General features: G+C 40.1%; 1 protein-coding gene across 1 annotated transcript in view; it reads left to right on the forward strand.

Moving 5' to 3' along the window:
- Rcd1 (Reduction in Cnn dots 1) overlaps positions 1–21,550 on the forward strand; it is a 250,715-nt gene that overhangs the window by 70,276 nt on the left and 158,889 nt on the right. The window contains exon 6 of the mRNA XM_067135952.2: positions 18,840–19,101. Within this exon, the coding sequence (XP_066992053.2) occupies positions 18,840–19,101 (262 nt within the window). The remainder of the gene's footprint in view (positions 1–18,839; positions 19,102–21,550) is intronic.

The following is a 21,550-nucleotide window of genomic DNA, read 5'->3' on the forward strand; positions in this document are numbered from 1 at the left end:
ACGAGCCATACTTATGAAGAAATCCGAAAGAGTACACTGTTTTTTACTCACATCAGTCAATTTGTGCAGCTTTGTTAGTTTCATTTTGCGGGATTTTCTCAAGTATAACACAGAAACGTAAAACACACCAGCGTTAAAGTGCTTCTGAGTTCGCGGGCTCCGATGTCTGATGCTACGTTGCCAATTTTCCATTAACGCACAGGAATAAAAACAACTGTATTTCTAAAGTGCAAACCGTCCTATACTAAGATGTTATAATTAAATTAAAAGTATAAATAATGTCCACTGAAAATACAAGAATTGATAAACGCATCATTCCGTACATTCCAAGTGCAAAGAATTTGTCAGCACTGCTTTGGTGGCAATAGTTCAGGAACGGCTAGTTACAGGGAGGAAGGTGGTATTGTAGGATTTGTGGAATTATTTGACGTAGTACTTCTCTGCATTTCTCCACAACTCTGGTCTGATCTTTGTACTCGACTACCGACAGCTGATCATCTGTAATGGAACTCGATGTGTTATGATATGTCCACATGAAAGGATACTTGTTTGACGCGTTACATTGATGTCTCCCATGACCACTAGGCAGATTTCGCACAGAACTGAAACATCTAGTTCCAAGGTATGAAGAGCAATTACAGAACTCAAGACTGCCAAAAGCACTGAAAATGTTTATTGCACATATTAGAATATATGAGCTACAGAAAACACGTGAAACACCACACGATTTGTTACTTTGTAAAGTGGTGGGAACATACATGTAAGGGATCTCTGGATTTCAAAAAATACATTTTCAAAACCAAATTTAAAATTTCAGGCGCCATGGCGACTGGGTGCCCGGTATTTTTCGACCCCTGCTCATTGGTAACATGATCCCGAAACTGGGGTGTTAAAAATTTGTTCGTAACCTCTAATTCACCAGGATTTTCACCAAGGCATCTTTTGAGAACAGAATTTATATTGCAGAAAGCATTTTATACACATTATGAGGAGGCAGATTTTTGGAATGAGTCCAAATCCACTCGCTATTTGTATTAAGCATACCTGCTACAGCTGCCGTGGGAGATGGAAGCCTGTTTTAAGTAGGTTTTCATGTATTTGCGCTGGAATCTTTGTCAAAATCATCTCTGGAACTTTTCGATTAATTAAAATCGCTTCACTTTCCAAAGCCACAAGATCACTTTCATCTTCACTTTGGTCAAGCCAGAATTGAATTTCTTCTTCATTCACCACCGCTGTGTTTGTTTACAGGATCATCTCTGTCAAAGTCATCACTGGAACTTTCCGATTAAATAACATTACTTCACTTTCAGAAGCCACAAGATCACTTTCATCTTCACTTTGTCCGAGCCAGAATCAAATATCTTCTTCTTCATTCACCACCGCCATGTTTGTTTACAGGATCATCAAAACATTACACATTTCATTTAATTTTACCAAGCTAAGCATGGAATTAAAAGACTGCAAAGAGCACAAATTACAAATCTTCGACCTGTCATTAGCAACAAGAAACAACTACAATAAGTCTCGGTAGCATAGTAATGAATTGACAATACACTGAAACAACACAGGCGTGAAGACGGACACGTTCATTAAAGTGCTTAACCTTTCTTGAACAGTTGGACAGACACATCCGTCAAAGTGTGTCAATGGGTTAATTCATGCATGAAGTCTTTATTGTCAGACTGATAAATATCCACAAGTAACAGTATAAAAAATTATATATTTTCCTTACTTATGGTTGAGGTTGCTAAATATCTTTCATGGCTAAGGAAACTGACCAGTACAGTAGTAGTTGGCTGAGAAATGGTGAGGGAAGTATTTATACATATTATGAGTCTAGTGTTTCCGAGGTATGTGTAGGAACACACTACAGAACTCTGATAATTATGAGAAAGTATTTCCTAACGTGTCTCAAGTACAAGGAATGCGTCAGCTATCGTACCCACCCCTACAGCCAGTTGTTCACCCTTGCATGCATCAAGGTCAAGAAAAAATGGAAAAAAGTACAGAATTATCCTCCCAAGTGAGTACTGTAGTTCTGTGCAAGTAAAAAAAATGCCAAAAATGAAACTACCACAAAGTGTATCTTTAAATCTGCTAGTGTGAATTTGAAAAGGACGTGTTTATGGGCATGTTTTATTTTGTAAGTTGTGCTGTAAATTAGAAGGTAATTATTTCTGTTAAAACAAGAGCTGTGTAATGAGTAGAACAGGAATATATTTCTTGTAAAAGCATGGTCACCAGAAAATTGGTCTGCTCAAATATTTTTGAGTCATTTTTTATTTATTTTATAGTCATCATCATCATTTCCCCTTATCCTGCTCCTGCCAGGTCAGGGTATTTATGACGTTTGCTGAGAGACAGCTACAGCAAGCTATTAACCGAGTCGACAGATCGGCCCTGCAACGCGGTTTTCAAATTTCAGCGGCGAAAACCTCAGTTGTACACTTCTGTCGGCGTCGGCTTGTGCATCCTGAATCAGAGCTCCGCTTGCGAAACAGTGTCTTACCAGTGGTACACACCTGCAGATTCCTGCGTCTCCATTTTGATAAGAGACTATCGTGGCAGCCCCACATCAGTCAGGTAAAGGTTGCCTGCATGAAGAGACTTATCATGCTTAAGTTTCTCGGCAGCACTTCGTGGGGGTCTGACTGTTTTTACACGGCAACGGTCCTCTCCCAAATTGATTATGGAAGTGCGGCGTATATCTCAGCATCAAAATCTACGCTCAGCCTTTTAGATAGTATCCACCATACTGGAGTAAGGCTGGCAATGAGAGCTTTCTGTACTAGCCCCATTCCCAGCCTGCTCGCTGAAGCGGGAGTTCCATCTTTATGAATAAGGAGGCAGCAGTTGCTCCTCACATACGCTGCCAAAATTTGTGAAATGCCGCTACATCCAAGCTACCAATGCATATTATTTTATTTTTTTGCTAGTTGCTTTACGTCGCACCAACACAGATAGGTCTTATGGTGACGATGGGACAGGAAAGGGCTAGGAGTTGGAAGGAAGCGGCCGTGGCCTTAATTAAGGTACAGCCCCAGCATTTGCCAGGTGTGAAAATGGGCACGGAAAACCATTTTCAGGGCTGCCGACAGTGGGGTTCGAACCTACTATCTCCCGGTAAATGCATATTTAATACCCAATACCACCAGAGGTACCAATACTGGCCAAATGCCACACAGCCGGTTGGGTTTCGAATTGATAGCTTGTTCGCAAGAAATCAGCTTCATTTTCCGTATCATATCGTATTTATAAAGACTTAATAACAATAAAAATCTTCCACCTTTTTTTATATATATATTTGCATTTTAGCAAATTAATTAATTGCACACAGTACATGTTTTGTTCTTTTTTAGGACATCTTCAGCTGTTCACATTGCTTAGGTGATTCACTAAGTGTTTATCTTTTTAAGTACATCACAATCAAGTAGCTTGTTCTTCTTAAACACTACATAAATATAAATTAAATTAAAAGGAATTAAAAACAATGTGTTGGTTAAATGGGTTAATAATAATAATAATAATCATCATCATCATCATCATCATATGGCCTCAGCTACCGTGTGCAGACATTTCGATTTGACGCCATCTGGCTGTCTGCTCGTCAATTTTGACGTTCCGTTTTACTCTAGGTCCGCTAGATGGCAGACAAGAGTAAACCGGATCTCTCTTGGGCGTCTATGGTTGAGATTTAATTAATTTTGTCGGGTAAATACCAAATGTATCACCAGAGATCTTTTACATGCCGACATCGTACGACATGGAGTGTCGAATGGACTTTTTTCCACCCTTCAAAAATCCGACTACCTCTGCCAGGTTTGAACCCGCTATCTTGGGATTCGGAGGCCGACACTCTACCACGGATCCACAGAGGGAGCTAATGGGTTAGTGAAATGGTACGGAAATGGATTTACTTATAGATAGCCTATTATAAAAAAGTGTTTCTATTCATTTGAACAGTTGTTAAAATGTTTCCAGCACTTTATCACTAAAATATTCTGCTTGTATTCTGATAAAAAGTTTTGAAAAAATGTATGACTTTACTTTGTCACAGTTCTGAATATTGTTAAGTGTTCACGACATTTACTCCCTCCAAGGTGGCTGCTATTTGTTTTGAATTCACAAAATGTGTCTTGAATTGGGTTGGTTCTGGAACCTTGAAGCTGACTGCCGTTATGCTTTGAACAAACTTTTAGCGAGGTTCCTCTGTGGTTAGTTCCGCGACCAGATGTGTATTTAGATCTACTCCGTGGACCCGAGGTGATCACGGATTCCTCCATTTATCGGAGGTATTTCCAGGACTTTGTTTACCAATATCCAGCCGCGAAACATATCTTCACGGATGGTTCTAAAATCGGAGAATATTTTGGTTGTTCTTTCGTCACTGATGATATAAGCACGAAGATCTCGCTTCCTAGTGTATGTAGAGTGTATACTGGGGAGCTTTACGTCATCTTCGAAGCTGTGCAGTTTGCATTGTGTGACGGAAGAGACCGCTTTCTTATGTATACTGACTCTTTAAGCTCTCTGCAGTCCATTGTAATCTTTTTCTCGCAACATCCACTGGTATAGCAGATTCATAACCTTCTAGCCAGGTTCAGTGATGCTGGCACCAGAATTACTTTCGCGTGGCTTCCAAGCCACATTGGGATTGCGGGAAACAAACCTGCGGATGAAGCTGCAAAGGAAGTGTACCTCCAAGACCTATCAATGTACCTGCTAAAGATATTTGTTCTCAGCTACGTCGAATCATCTTGGCATCCTGGGAATTGGAGTGGCTAGCTATCCGAACTCCCAACAAGCTGAGAGCAATTAAGAAGACAACTACCGTGTGGCTGTCCTCTTTCACACAGAGAGGCCATACTATTGTGTAGGCTGAGAATACGTCATTTACGATCTACGTACTCTTATCTCCTAAAGAGGGAAGACTCCCCAGTGTGTTCTTGTGGTGTCGACTTCACCGTGGCCCACATCCTCACAGAGTGGCCCGGTCTCTCTGGCCTAAGACAGAGCCTTGGCCTGCAGGAAACACTCGAACGCATACTAGCCAATGACACGACTACTGCTGATCTCATCATCCACTTTATGTGCGACAGTGGATTACTCGAGGGTACTGCTACTCAGGGAACTCGCATTCCCTTTTGATTTGTTAGTAATTTTTCGGCCTAATTCAATGATTTTTTGTTTGATTTTTTACTGCGTTTCCAAATTTCTTTGTTGAATATATAATTTTATTTTATTTTAAATTTCTTTTCCAACAATATACTGTATTTAGAGAGGATGGTCACTTAGTTGTACTTTTTCTTAAAACAAAAATCACCACCACCACCATTCCTCTTCCAATCTTGTCCCAGTCTAAATTTTGTCTTCTTATGCCGCTCTTCACCGATTCAATCCAGCGTATTCTAGGTCTTCCTCTTCCTCTCTTGCCCTCGTAATTTGCCTCCAGCATCTGTCTTGCAATTCTATTCTCCTCCATCCTCTTTACATGTCCAAACCACCTTAGTTTATTCTTTTCAATTCTCTCATTTAGTTTTCCTATCCCAACTTCCTTCCTAACATCTTCATTTCTCACTCTGTCTTTCCTTGTCTTTCCCATTATACTTAGGAATTTCATTTCACTGGTTTGAATTCTACTCTCTCGCCTGCTAGTCAGAGTCCAAGTCTCAGCTGCATAAGTCAGTACGAGTACATAGTACATTTTGTACATTATCTCTTTACTTTTCCTTGGACTTCTTTGCTCCAAACAAGTTTTCTTTCACTTCTTTCTTTCACAAATAATCATTTGATGTCCCCAAAGTACTTTAAACGGTTTTCGGAGACTCCAAACAAAACATACTAGGGTATGCATTAATTTAGAAAAAGACAACGAACGTATGAAATTAAACATGATAATAAAACGCATTACTGCCACACCTGTAGATATCCATAAATGCGAACTTTCCTTATTAATTTTAATCTTTCCGTCAAGGAACTTCTGGCACTAACTGGGTGATAGCATAACTAACCTAAACAATGCGGTCTGTCTTATCTAGTGGACAGCTGTTTACGTAAATCCTGATGTGATAAATGTAGAGAACAAGCATGAAATATACTTAAAAATCGGTGTCTGGCTTTCACAGCCGCATTTTTCAAAAGAATGCTTCTGTCACTATGTATTACATTCGGAAGTACAACTCGTGACATACGCTAGTTATCAGCTGGTGGTTTGGCACTCTTTTATTCAGAAGGAGTGGCTTCTGCTACACATACACCAACTGGGAATATCAGAGACCATCTCCAGAAACAATTTGGGAATAGATTCACAGTGTTTAGACTCTTATAGTCGGGAACAAAACTATTTTTAAAAGGTTCAAAAAGACGGGACCTCGTATGCTCTCGGTTGCAGTGCATGGCTCAAAGAGAATGATGCGTGGCTGACAAGATGGCAGTGAAGATGACGTCACTTGGAATGACGATACGCCGGTAGCAGGGAAGTTGGAGGCACAAGGTGATAATTCAAATGAAAGCAGTGATCAGGTTTACTGTGTGGTAGGCCTACTGCTCAACTGACAGAGAGAAATGACTGGCCATTAAGTTCTTTTGTATCGATATTGTGTTATATGATAATACGATACCCTTATCCCTTTTCTCTACGGGGTCGAGTATGAAGCGAGACGAATCTTCGTAGGCAGTTTTTACGACTATATGGCCTTCCTGACGTCAACCTCATCAGAGGAATTAATGAGATGTAACAAATGACGTGATATGAGTAACTAAAAGGGACTATATTTACCTTATATGTAAGCCTAAAAGTCGTGTTCCCCATTTATTGTCTTTTTGCGTGTAGAAATACTGCCTTGCAACGAAAATAGCCAGTATAACTCAAATACATTAATGAGTTTGTTAAAGAATAGTGTAGAATGTTTTGCACTTACAATTTATTGCTCTTTATAGCCTAGAAATCATGTGTTTGCTCCACAAAATTTGAGGTTATTGCATTTTGGACCCGCTTTACTTTTTTTGCTGTAAAAGTGATGGTGGGGGGGGGGGGGGGGGAAGAGAGTCTGATACGCGAGTAAATACGGTATCTGCCAATTTTGATCAGTGTTATCTGCCTGTCTTTGCTTTAAAGCTTGTTTCTTCTCATGCACTTTCTCTTGCACATGTTCAGTCTACGGCCATACTTGCTTATCAATATGTCTGCGGCCTGGTTTCTTGATGCCAAGGATTTTCTTGGCAGCAGCAGAGACAGAATCTTGGAGTACTGACAAAGTGGTGTTGACTGAGTAGGCATTTACGGGTGTGAATACGATTTTCCTGTTCAATGCAGTTTTGTTTTGTGAGATCCTGTAACTTTTCCCAAATTTGATCATCTCCGGATCTGTGATGCCGTCCTATCGCTTTGGACCTTCTATCTTCAGATCTGATACAAGTATATTGTTTTGGTGTAAATTGGTCAGAAGGTATAACGTTGGTTTCATATACAGTAGGAAAGTTACGTCTTCTCAGAAATGTAAAATCTATTTTGACTGCTTGTTACCACTGCTTGTGTAGGTGACATAGTGGTTGCTGCATTTCTTGAAAAATGTATTGTGGATCACAAGATAATTTTCTTTTGCAATGTTTAGGATTCGCATTCCAGCGTTATTTTTGTTTCCATAACTGTGATATTCATGACATTGGTATCCATCCCAAATGTTTCCTACATCTATATATATAAAATAAGAGTTTTGTCTGTACATTGCTCAGAATTTGAAAATATTGATATTTCTGTATCGGTCATGTCCACAGTAACATGGAAATGCACATTTTACTTTTCTGTAATTTCTGTCTGTCTGTCTGTCTGTCTGTCTGTCTGTCTGTCTGTCTGTACACGCATCACTAGAAAACGGCTAAAGAGAATTTAATGAAAATCGCTATGCAAAGTCGGGGAATAAGTCTCTACAATCTAGGCTATAAATAATTTTATTTACGCTGATAGAAATGGTAGTTTAGGGGAAGCCCTAACATTTAATTTCCAAATATTTATGCTATTTTTGGTCCGATCTTAATGAAAATTTGTGTACAAAGTCGGGTATTAAGTCACTACAATCTAAGCTATAAATAATTTTATTCACGTCGAGTGAAATGGTAGTTTAGGGGAAGGTCAAAAATTTAATTCTTAAATATGTTCGTTATGAGTGGTCCTATCTCAATGAAAATTGTTATGCATAGTCGGAGAATGAGCTACTATAATCTAGGCTATGAATTACTTTATTCGTGCTGAATTAAATGGTAGTTTAGGGGAAGGACTAAAATTTATTTCTCAAATATTTATATTATGAGTGGTCGCATTGATAAATACTACATAACCAAAGTTATATAGAATTAAATTTCCGACCATTTCTGTCTTTATACATTTTTACCATACCGGCTATGATAAGATATATATGAATTTGTAATTTTGTTGCTAAGTCCATATCAACGCTGAGCCACGAGAAAATGGTTAACAGGATTTAATGAAAATAGGTACATTGAGTCGGGGAATAAGAAACAACAGTCTAAGCTATAAACAAATTTATTCACCCTAGATGAAATTGTAGTTTAGGGGAAGGCACCTAACATGCAATTTTTAAATACCTAGGCCTATGTTATTGGTCCCATCGAAAAGTATTACATAACAAAATTTATAGAGAATACAATTTCCTATCATTAATGTTTTATTCAGTTTTACCGTACCGACTATGGTAAGAGTGGTATTTCATAGTCGGAAGAAAACTAAATGTGAAGGCCTAAAATATCGGAAGGGCATAACATTAATCAACAATAACATTACATTGACCATTGTTTGTTGTGATGTTCTTCGTCTCTTATGCTGCCTCTCAACTCCGATAGATGGGATTACTGCTGCCTATCGTGTACAACAGCCTGACTGAATATTGGCGGGAAATAACTGGGAAGTTAGTTAACTTTCTTCTTTAGCATGCCATTCCACTGGTTCATACATTTTCTGATACAGCTGGTACGTAACACACTGGTTCATCATAGTATTCGGTTCATCATAGTATTCCAGCTGTTCGATCCCTACTCTGACGCGCTATTTTGAATGAGCAGTGTGCACACTTACGACAGAGGCCCACTTAGTAGTAGTAGTAGTAGTAGTAGTAGTATGGCCTGGTCTAGAATAACAATTTAGGCCTATTCCAAATTATACCACCACAAATCACTGAATAACTCAAAATTCAACCGTGAAAAGAGTCGTTTCTTAAGGAAAGCTTCTTCCTCTTCACTTTTATTAAATTCTATATTCATTTTATTCCAAATTAGCAGTGAGGAGGGGGTTTCTCCTCTGGCTTAGAGCAAAAATATGCCTCCAAGTCAGATTTTTCCGGGACCAGTGCAGTGAATTAAGATTTTCCGACTCATCGGGTACTCCTAGGAAACAGATTAGTAAAAGGGCATGGTTTTTGCTATGGGAGTCTCCACTATTCGACCTCCTCCCCGCCGAAAAAGACGAACAGTGTTCACTGATCACGGCTGTCTGCGGCTTTGATCATTCCAGCTCTCTAACTTTGGACTGTAAGATCTTCAGCGTAGTCCTGTTTGTTAAAAGTGAGAAAATATGTGTTTTTTCATTTGATCGAGTATTTCATATGAAGGTTTTAATCGCACCATACCTACTGACGTCATTGTAATGACGGATGTACATTTCAGTTGGGAAAACTACTAAGACAGTCTTTCTGAGGATTTAAAAATGCAGGTAGAGAGTGAGTGTCTACCATTATAACGAAAACACCCCAACCTCATTGTGTTTGATGGTAGGCAAGCGGGCCTACCATTACAATGAAAATTCCCTCAGTCTTTATATGAGAAAAGACGTTTGGTGACTTCCCTGTCGCGTTTCTAGGGTAATGTTAAGAGCTATGCAATTTAATACAATCTTGCTCACAACACGTACACTACCTAAACTAGAATTCTGTGTACAATGTAAAATTCCGTAGCGAAGCACGGGCACATCAGCTAGTAGCCATTAAAGTCACCACAGATTAGTAATAAGCCTTCTTCGGGGCAGGCAGAGATTGTGCTCTGAAGATCGTTCCAGAATTGGAAAATGTGCTCTGAAGATCGTTCCAGAATTGATCTTTGATGTCTTCGAGTCCTGTTTGCGGAGTGTATTCTGATAACATTTGGAGCTAGCGGGTGGAGATGTCAGTGATGACAGACATAAGATGGTCAGAGTATCTCAAGACTTAGGACACAGGATTATGAAGGTTCTCACTCACATCAACAGCTACACCATTGTTGTTGGACACGCCCTGGTAAATAAACTTGTATACTACTCCATTGTCCTTGGATTTTTAGCCCTTCCATCTGGTCTCTTGAAGGCATGCAATGCTTACGCAGTGGTGGCTGAGGACTTCGGTCAACTCATGGCTGCATCCAGTCAGTGTTCTAATGTTGATGGTAGCTATTTGCTGTGGTTTCAACTTCTTTCAAGCTTGTTTCTTTAGCCAGTCCTACTCATGAACCAGTAACCTTTGCAACACTTCTCACTCATGTTGATCGGACAAGGCCTGCATACATCGCCTTAAGGGAACGTTCTTTCATTTAACATGATTCTGACTCTGGCATTCGATCCATTTTGTTGCTACACTGATACCGACCGGCCTATAGTCTCCACCTGGCGTCAGGGTCTGTGTTCAGCCACCCTCAAGTTAGGGAACAGATGCTTCCAAGTGGTTTTCCTTATCCGAGAAAGGTTGCCTTCACCACAGCTGAGAAGTCCTACCTACCCAATGGACATATTTTAATATTATGCCTGGGACATACAGGAATTATTACAATTAAGGAGAAATATTTTTACCACCTGTGTTCTTCTTCAGCTTATTTGGGGTTGTTGATGTGGATCCCTCTCGTTCATGTTGTGCGATCCAGTGTCATCTCTATTAGGCCTCTTTGCTTCATACACTCGCGTTTACTGTTAACCCTTCGTCTCCTTGGTTGTCCTCTGCTCCTTTTTCCTTTATGACTTCATCCCCAGCATTGTCTTCCATATGTTATTCTTCATTTCACTGTTTAACATGCCCATACCACCAGAGACTGAATGAGTGGCTGCATGGTTTGGGTCACATAGCTGTTGGCTTGCACTCGGGAGATAGTGGGTTCGAACCACGCTGGCGGAAGCCCTGCAAATGGTTTCACATGGTTTCCCATCATCAGACAAATGCTGAGGCTTTACCTTAATTAAGGCCATGGCCGCTTCCTTCCCACTTAGCCATTTCCTATCCCATCGTTAGCCGGCCCCGTGGTGTAGGGGTAGCGTGCCTGCCTCTTACCCGGAGGCCCTGGGTTCGATTCCTGATCAGGTCAGGGTTTTTTACCTGGATCTGAGGGCTGGTTCGAGGTCCACTCAGCCTACATGATTAGAATTGAGGAGCTATCTGACAGTGAGATAGTGGCGCCAGTCTCGAAATACAAGAATAACGGCCGAGAGGATTTGTCGTGCTGACCACACGACACCTCGTAATCTGCAGGCCTTTGTGCTGAGCAGAGGTCGCTTGGTAGGCCAAGGCCCTTCAAGGGTTTTAGTGCCGTGGGGTTTGGTTTTGTTTTATCCCATCATTACCAGAAGACCTATCTGTGCCGGTGCAATGTAATGCAAACTGTAAAAAAAAAAAAAAACCCCACCAGAACCAAGAATCTCCCCATATTAAGCCCTTCTCTCACTGCTGCATTTGTCACTATCTAGTCTTGTGCATCTACTGGCAAACCTTAACATCTTAACATTAATTTTATCTTCCCATTTCCTTGTAAACTGCCATGTCTCTCTCTGCTTTATAGGTCATTGCTGATGTAACTACCATTTTGTGCACTTTAATTTTTAGTTTCCTCAGGACCCCTTTATTGCACAGCTCGCCCGATATCTTTCTCCAGTTCAGCTATCCTGTTTGCATCCTGCTTTTTCTCTCCTTCTCCAGCCATTATGGTTAATTGATCCAAGGTTTTGAACAACTTTCTTGATGTTGGTATATCTGTCTCAGCCAGTTTCATGCCTCTTTCCTTTCCAATTCTCTTTTACTCCTGCTGATTTTCGTTCCTCTGCTTTGTTTCTTTTACCCACTCTTCCAGCCAGTTCTTTGCCTATTCCCTCTTCTCTGGACATACATACAGTATACAATACTGTATCATCTGCGAACATCATACACCAAGCTGCATCCATCCTCACGCTATCATGACAACTCCAATAATAGTGGACTTAAGACGGAGCCCTGGTATACTCCCACTTTCACTGATAAAGCACTTGTGAAACTGGCAGCACATTTGATCTTAGTTGTGCTATCCTTGTATTCATTAATTTAATGTACTTTTTTTCAGGGCCTTTCCTATGCACATGTCTGCATAACATGGCCTTGGTATTCTGTCATAGGCCTTCTCCAGATCAATGACGATGAATGACGGTGGTTTGTTCTCTTACCTATACTGCCCCATTAACCCTTTGCAGTCCAATTTTCTGTCACATGTTCCAACAGTCTGGTCCGAATTAATTTTGCACATTTTTACCTAGTCAGATTAAACTCAGAATTTTTATTAGTAATTATAGTAGTAGTATTATTATTATTATTACTGTACATTCTGTTCCGTAGGAATTAGTTTCCATTATAATTTTTGTCATCAGTGCAGGAAGAAAGAACAACATAATAAACTGAAGTGGAGTGATGCAGCTAGGCAGAACCTGTGGTCCTCTAGTTTTCTAACCTGATGAATAACTTAGTCTAGGTGGCTCACTATCACGAAATGTTACATTCCGGCGAACACTGTTGCCGTTTGCATTCCCATTTGTATGTGCGGAAGTATGTTCAGCATTACTTTTACTGAAATTATAAACCCTGACCTGAGAAGCATCAACATTGCTGTATGCTGTATCCCCTCCTCCACCCCGGCCCATTACATTCGCGCATCTTCTTGCTTTTGTAGCAGTCACTGGAACTTCTTCTGAATCTTCGGAAACAACATATGATGGTCCGGGATCATACCGCGCTTTTTTTTACGCACAGGTCCAGTCGCTGAAGTTTCACTTGCAATGCTGGACCTCACTACACCATCTTCACTTGACAGTTCTCTAAACTCTTTGTCAAATTCAAATAAATAATCATCGTCACTGCTGTCTGAATAAACGTGCATATGTATTTCTTCTTCATTCATATTTGCCGATTTTATATCGCAAATTCAACCGAGACAATTCTCCTTCACAGATAAACATGCCTAGTACAACACGTGTGGAGCACTACTCACTGTAAACACAGTTGACGGGCCGCGGGTAACCATGACGACACACGTCATATCTCGTATTATATCCGTGGAGATAACTGAAATGTTTCTTTTGTGCACAAAAATTAGCTCTAGAAACTCCAGGGATATCTTTCAACCACAATCAGGTCAAAGAACTTCAATAAATAACTTCTCATATAGAACGAAACATAATGTCGAGGTGAGCTCGACGTTGGACCGGTTACAATAAGCCATGATGTCGAGGTCACCTCGACGTTGGGCCGGAAAAGGTTAATTCCCTCATGGCAAAATTGATGTCTATAGTTCCTTTGCTAGGCATGAAACCAAACTGTTCTGGACCCATCACTACTGCTGTCTCATCCTCTGTTCTGCCACTTTCTTGCACAATTTTATAGTATGGCTCATTAACTTAATGCAGCTATAGTTTCCACAAGCGTTTTTGTCCCTCTTTTTTCTTGTAAACTGGTACCAGCACACTCATTCTCCATTCATCTGGGATATTTTTAGTCTCTCTTATGTTGTTCAAGAGATCCATGTGCCTTCTACTGCTTCATTTCCTAAAGCTTCCCACGCTTTCACTGGTACTGTACCAGTATAGTTGGTCCGTAATTGGACATTATAGATTTTCCAGCTTACTCATTCCTGTTTGCCAGTGTTTTGCCCCAATGTGCTAGTTTGGACTCATCAGTTGGTAAGGAGCACACCTACCAATACGCATGGCTAGTGCATTCTGTGGAGGGCACTGCGTGACTCTGGGGTGAAATGCTGGCAACTAGGAATGACTTAGCTGGAAAATTTTTAATGTCTAATAACGGGACAAATATCTCAGGTTCCCTTTGGGAATCGACATCTATACCATCCATTGGTACAGGTTGCACGTTATCTTATTTCATTTTCTGTAACACATTTCTGATCAATTCCTTACATTCTGTTTAGGTCCTAAGTATAATTCTTTTTCCTCCCTCTCTGCCCTTGGATTTTCTCCATTCAAGAGGTTTTTAAAATTTCCTGCCATTTTTGTAAAATGTTTTCATCATTTAACAATCTTCTCAAATCATTTTTCCATGGTATATCTTGATAGTTTTCACCCCTCTGTTCATCTATTAGGAAAATATTTTTCTGTCCTTTATCAACTCAGTTCTACAGCTCAGCATATGCCTTTGCCTCTGGTACAGCTGTTTTGCTTGTTTGCTGCATTATACTCACTCCTGGCCTCTTTGCCTCCCAAATCCCATTTCTTTTACTGTTGTAACTTGTGGACTTCTTCACACCACCACCTTGTCTCTGTTTCTTGCTTTCTTTTCCCTGTTGTCTGCCCAAGAACACTGTTTCCCAGCTCTTGGATAGTTCTGCCATTCCTTCTCCCATCCGTTCCTGGCAGTTGCCTTAACATTTGAAAATGATGTTCTAATGGCCTCCATTAATGACAACAACACAAACTTAACAATTTTATCAAATCACAAAATGAATTTGATATTTTAATCTTAAAATTGTTCCCCTGAAAAACAATGAAAATGGCACTTATCATGTTTCTCGCCTGCTATTAGCATTTTACAGTACTTGAGATGGTTTATCACCTTTTCTGTAGTCAACTTTAATGTGATTGGCCTGAAACTATCCACCAAGTAAAGTGGATCTTGTCATTTCCGATATACATACCTTCAGCCCTCTTCTTGTGAGACCGAGCTTGATAGCTGCAGTCGCTTAAGTGCGGCCAGTATCCAGTATTCGGGAGATAGTAGGTTCGAACCCCACTGTCGGCAGCCCTGAAGATGGTTTTCCGTGGTTTCCCATTTTCACACCAGGCAAATGCTGGGGCTGTACCTTAATTAAGGCCACGGCGGCTTCCTTCCAACTCCTAGCTCTTCCCTGTCCCATCATCGCCATAAGACCTATCCGTGTCGGTGCAACGTAAAGCAACTAGCAAAAAAAAATAATCTTCTTGTGTGGGAGATCGTGGGTTCGAACCCTGCTGTCGGCAGCCCTGAAGATGGTTTTCTGTGGTTTGTCCATTTTTCACACCAGGCAAATGCTGGGGCTGTACCGTAATTAAGGCCACAGACGCTTCCTTCCTACTCCTAGCCTGTTTCTATCCCATCATTCGCCGTAAGACCTATCTGTGTTTGTGCGACGTAAAGCAAATTGTAAAAAGAAATTTCTTGTGTGGTTTTTCAGCTAATAAAAACAACCCTGACAATATTCACCATCATCACTGGTTAGGTTGTGACTGAGCAGTATTTCTGTGTTAGTGATGTTCACCATTGATAGCTTGACAACAAAAAGTCTTAATATGTGAATATCTCCATTAACCCTTTCCACTCGTGTCTCGACCTGAGGTCGACAGCCGTTACTTAGCGTTATAGCTCGTGTGTCGACCCTGAGTCGACACAATGTTTTGCCACTTGTTGCTAGGTTACCTGGCTAGCAGGGACTTTTGTACTTCATTTGGTAAGTGCTGGTCCTTTCTGGAAACTGAAAGAAACCAAATAGAAGTGTTTTAGTTTCTCTTTGCTTGGCAAAATTGCTCTGTTTCTGTCACAATGGAAAGCGGTGACGGTGAAGCAACATGGCGGCGCACAGTTTGACCGAAGCTGAGATTCTTGTGTCTGTTTCAGTTGATTTTGATGATAGTGATCATGAAAGTGCTGAAAATTTTGAATCTGGCGATGAAAGTAATATATCCGTTAGTGATTCAAGTGACAATATTGATATCAGCATCGCAAGAAATTATGGAGGAGGCGATAATATTATGACTCGTCCCGGTCCCAGTCATACAGTGCTGACTTCAAACATACCTTGGAGATCATGGAGAACGAGTGATTCAGGATTACCTAAAATAGAACTAGAGTAATGGCAGCTAATTTTTACTGATCAGTTGCTAACCTCTGTTGTCCAAGAGCAAACAAATTTGCCGAAAAGAAAATACAGCAAAATACTCCACTTCAGAAGAGATCTATCTGGTTTCCTTGGAAAGCTGTAACTTTAGAAGACCTGAAGGCATTTATTGGTGTAATTATCAACATGGCGATGAACAGTAAGGCAGAAATGCAGGATTATTTTAGTGAAGACTGGTTGGATAAGCAGGTGTTCTACAAAGATGTATTTTCTAGAGACAGATTTCTACAGATATTCCAATCTCCATCTTTCTTCCCCTGAGGCTGATAAGGCAAGCCTACAATCTAAAGGTTTGAAGATCAGAAATATAGTGTCGTACCTGGACACAAAATTCAGGGAACACTTCATTCTGGGAAAGAATCTGAATGTTGATGAAAGCACTGTAGGCTTCGAGGGTTGTGTCATGTTTAAGTGTTACAATAAGCAGAAACCAGTAAAGTGGGGACTCCGTATTTATGTACTGTCAGACTCGATTACTGGATACATATGTGCGATTGAACCATATTATGTTTCAGTAACCACACAATCACTTGTTAGGCCTGATTTACCCTTCACTTGCAGGATAGTTATTCATTTGGTTACAAAAGTTTTGCAAGCCACCAACGGAACTGGGTTTCATATCTTTATGGACCGGTTCTATACTAGTTACGACGTTGCATCTGAGCTACTAAAACTAAAGGTCCATATTACAAGCACTGTAATGGTAAATAGGAGAGGTCTGCCATTACAAATGAGAAAAGCTGCAACAAAGAGAATGAAACAACATGACATTATTGCACTCCGAACAAGTAACACTTCATGGCTTGATTTGGAAGGTCTAGCGGATTATTGCTATGCTGTCCACTTTCTATGATAATTCCACTCAGCCTGTGCAAAGAATAAGACATCAAGGTGCTGAGGAAATTGTAGAGAAACCTACTCACATATGTGCTTATAATCGATAGATGGAGGGCATTGGATTTTTCTGACCATTATGCTAGCTCATACCCATTCACATATAAGTCAGTGAAGTGGTGAAGAAAAATGTTTTTCTGGCTTCTGGAGATTGCAATAGTGAATGCCATCCTACTCTTCAAATAACGTAACAATGGAATGACCCATCTGAAGTTCAGGAAAAACTTGGTAAGACAACTTGTAAGAAATGTACAGAACACGCAGAACAGGAAAAGGGGAAGATCTTCCTCAAAAGATAAAGAAGTGAGGCTGAATGGCAAGCTGCACCTGCTGTACTTGCTGTACCCCCATCCCAAAGGAAAAACTAAGGATTGCAAGGTTTGCAGTGACAGGAAAGTTGTGGGAGGGAGGCGAGAGACAGTCCCCTTCTGTAAAACCTGTGAGAAGCAACAAGGGGTCCATCCAGGCATTTGCTTTGAATGCTTCCACACACTCCAGACATACTGTTAAGAAAGTGAAAAACATTATTTTGTGTTATGTAAATACCATACATTCATTCATTCATTTTACAGTTCCTTCCTGTATAAATTGTTATAACCAGTACTTAAAACCAGGTTTTAAAATATGAAGAATCCTGACAGAAATAAATACAAGTTGGGAGAAATTCGATTGGAAAGGGTTAATGAAGCTTGGAGAGTAAAAATGTATTACATATAAAAGATTGGTTAACGGATTTTCTATAATTTTTGTTATGTACACTACTGTCTTCATTCAAGAGGTTTTTAAAATTTCCTGCCATTTTTGTAAAATGTTATCGTTTAGCAGTCTTCTCAGTAATTTAAGAAAATATTTTTCCCGAGATATTTGGGTGAAAAATTTAATAATCGTGATTATCCATGTTATTATTCCCACATACTGTAAGAAGTCTGGAAACATATAAGATCAAAAGGTATCCACAATTTTTAATATGTACAATTTTTGATTCAGGCAGTAATTACAGAGATATTTGAAATTTCGTGTTACGTGTAAGCCTGCAAACATGAGCAGCCATTTTTATTTACATACAAGATGATAGCATTCCAGACAGAAGCAGCTCATTCCCTTCAAATATCAATATCTGTGTATCAGAATATACGCATTATCTGTAAACTCTGTGGAATATCTCTGTATGGAAAGCAGAACTATGATGCGAAGTTACATTATGAACAGTAATACCAATGTAAATGGTCCGTTATTGGACATTTAATTTTCCAGCTAACTCATTCAGAGTTGCCAACGTTTCACCCCAGTGTGCTGTGTTGGGCTTATCAGTTGGTTAATAGCACACCCACCAAGACGCATGGCTAGTGCATACCGTGGAAGCCACTGCATACGCTGCTTGAAACCACCGGCAGTGCCAGTGCACTATGAGAGACTTTGTCTCATTACCAAAAATTGATGCCTGCCTGGCCATCAGATGATATAGATGTTGATTCCCATAGGGAACCTGAAATATTTGGTATTATAAATTTACCCATTCAGGACAAATATTTCAGGTTCCCTATGGGAATCAACATCTATATCATTATGAACAGTTCCGTAATTCTGCAGTTGGTCCATCTGATGTGACCGTGGAACTGTTCCATGAGCCGGTGCCAGTGGGTTAAGACTTTGAAATAATATTTTATGCTGTGGCTTTACAATGTGTACTATTTGTAGTTGCCTTTGCAGGAAAGAATTGTGTCTCTTATCTACTCTTAGAGAATTTCAGATTTCTGGGATGAATAGCTTTTAATTTAGAGTGCATTTTGCAGGACTGGGTGGACCAACATGCAGCAGCGAATGTTTGGAAAGATGGTGCGCACCCTGCATGCTGACCGCCTGGCACGTCTTGCTTGTTCAGGGAGCTGGAATGAACAAGTACAGCGTCGAACTATCGTGGATAGGTCTGCCCGTCGCGTGCGTCACTTACTTGCTTGTTACAACTGGGAGACCAAGATCACCCAATGGTTACACATCACCTTACTGGAGAATCTCAGCCCCACGTATTTGGCCATCTACCTGGATATCCTTCAGGTAATGCTCCTAGACTGTTTGTATAATTCCCTATACAGTAGAACCCCATTTATCCAAAATAAAGGGGGCGGAACCACTTCGATTGATGCTTTTTTTTGGATGACACATGGTAAATATTTTGGGAAGTTAAATGTCTATAAAAAAAATTGCATAAACTCTGCTAAGCAAAGGTGTATTAACATTAAAATGTTTACATAATGTCACTCATTGTATAAAATCAGTGATTTTCTTCTGAATTTTCTTGGTGCAGTGCTGTCGCGCCATCGTTTAATCAACATTACATCAGCTGGTGTAGATTCATTGCATTGTTCAACAAAGCGCAAAGCAGTCTGAAATAATTAAACATTTTTTTTTTGTTACTACTGAACCGATTGCTGTATACAGTAATTTGGTTACAGTACAGTGCAACCTCAATTATCCGTCCCCGGAAACTACGTTTTCCCACAATATGTGTTCAAATTATGTGATCCCGTGAGTATAGTAATTAAATCACGTTGTAAAAAAACCTGCATTATCCGTTCCTCGAAGAAACGATTTCCCGGATCAACCGTCCAGAAATTTCAGTCCCATCAACGCTAAATCCTCGATCAATCATTTTTTAATAAACTGTATCTCAAGAAAGGACAGCTATGGTATACTTATGGATCTTGGTGTTAACGCACAGTCGTTGCGATAATTAGAGCAAGTACTGTAATGGAAAAGCGATCAGCGCTGAACTTGCATAAGTAAACAGAAAGCAGAGAGTGGCCACAACAGTTGTAAGGAGACAGAGCACATTTCGACAGCTCTGCTTGAAGACTGAACGAGTTTCGTCAAATGTTCGGAACAAGTTTCGTCAAATGTTCAGACTTATAAAACGTCCACATTATGTCCAGGGTTAGATGTTTATATTTTTTACATTTTTTCGATCGTACTGCCGAACAGGTTTTCGGCACTTTCTTCAGGGCACTGTAGAGTACCTGGGCTTTCAGTCAGGAATCAAAACTGCTCCTTCTTAACCCTCTTCTGCATACTGTTGCCATTAGGCAACAAATAACTTTTCACCTGTGTAAATGGATAAATATTATAAACAGAGGTAGTTTTACGACACACCTTCAACTGTACAGTCAATTAAACACATATCCCAGTGATGCCTTGTTGTTTCTTACATAACATAAGACAAAACAGCCCTACAGTCAAAGGTACTCCTTCCACCCCGTCAACATCCACGCGAACCAACCACCGTTTATTTTACGTGGGCCCTCCCCATCACATTACCACAGGCTTCAGGAGTACCTCTGGCTCAACCTCAAAGACATTACCGACCTACGGTCTTGCAAGTATACTCGATCAATCGTTTTTTAATAAATATATCTCAAGAAAGGACGGCTATGGCATACTTATGGATCTTGGTGTTAACGCCCAGTCATTGCGATAATTAGAGCAAGTACTGTACTGGAAAAGCGATCAGCGCTGAACTTGCATAAGGAATCAGAAAGCAGAGAGTGGCCACAACAATTGTAAGGAGACAGAACGCATTTCGACAGCTCTGCTTGAAGACGGAACGAGTTTCGTCAAATGTTCGGAACAAGTTTCGTCAAATGTTCAGACCTATAAAACGTCCACATTATGTCCAGGGTTAGATGTTTATATTTTTACATTTTTTCGATCGTACTGCCGAACAGGTTTTCGGCACTTTCCTCAGGGCACTGTAGAGTAACTGGGCTTTCAGGCAGGAATCAAAACTGCTCCTTCTTAACCCTCTACTGCATACTGTTGGCTCAATCTCAAAGACATTACCAACCTACGGTCGTGCAAGTATACTTGCGCCTTGCAATACGTACCCACGGCCAGTAGGCAGTAAAGGTTAGCGTAAAATCATGAAAAATCGTATATATATTCCAATATGGCAATCCACATCACATACGAGTGTTAACCTATTAGGCCCAGTTAAGAATTTCTGGTATATCTAAAACACTGAGCGTATGTTGAACATTAAAGCTTGAAATTTTCTTCACCAAACGGAAACAAAAAATAATTCATGCAGTAGAGGGTTAACACAAATTTATTATTTTAATATTATCGTACACGATTATGTTAGCTAGACCAGAACAGATGTTGCACGTTACATTAAAAAAGAAAGCCATGGAGGTCTTGGGATTGACTATTATGCCTACTGTTTTGGTCCTAATGTAAGACAGGGAATTTTATGTTGTCGTGTTTTATTTGTGCACATTACATTTAAATGTGTGAATCATTTCCAACTCGTACTGACATGTGCAGCGCGCGCGATTTCCAGATTACCTCAAGGTCGTAAATAACCACCATTTCTGAAGTTTTTATGTTTTTTTGTTTTTTTCTGTTTTTAATTTGATTGGATTAGTGACGGGCACAATTGAATATAATGCACTCGAGAAATTTTGAGAATCGATACTTACACAAAGTTTATACAAGGAGTAATTTTTATACC

The sequence above is a fragment of the Anabrus simplex genome, chromosome 1 (assembly GCF_040414725.1).
Source record: "Anabrus simplex isolate iqAnaSimp1 chromosome 1, ASM4041472v1, whole genome shotgun sequence".
NCBI classification, from domain to species: Eukaryota; Metazoa; Arthropoda; class Insecta; order Orthoptera; family Tettigoniidae; genus Anabrus; species Anabrus simplex.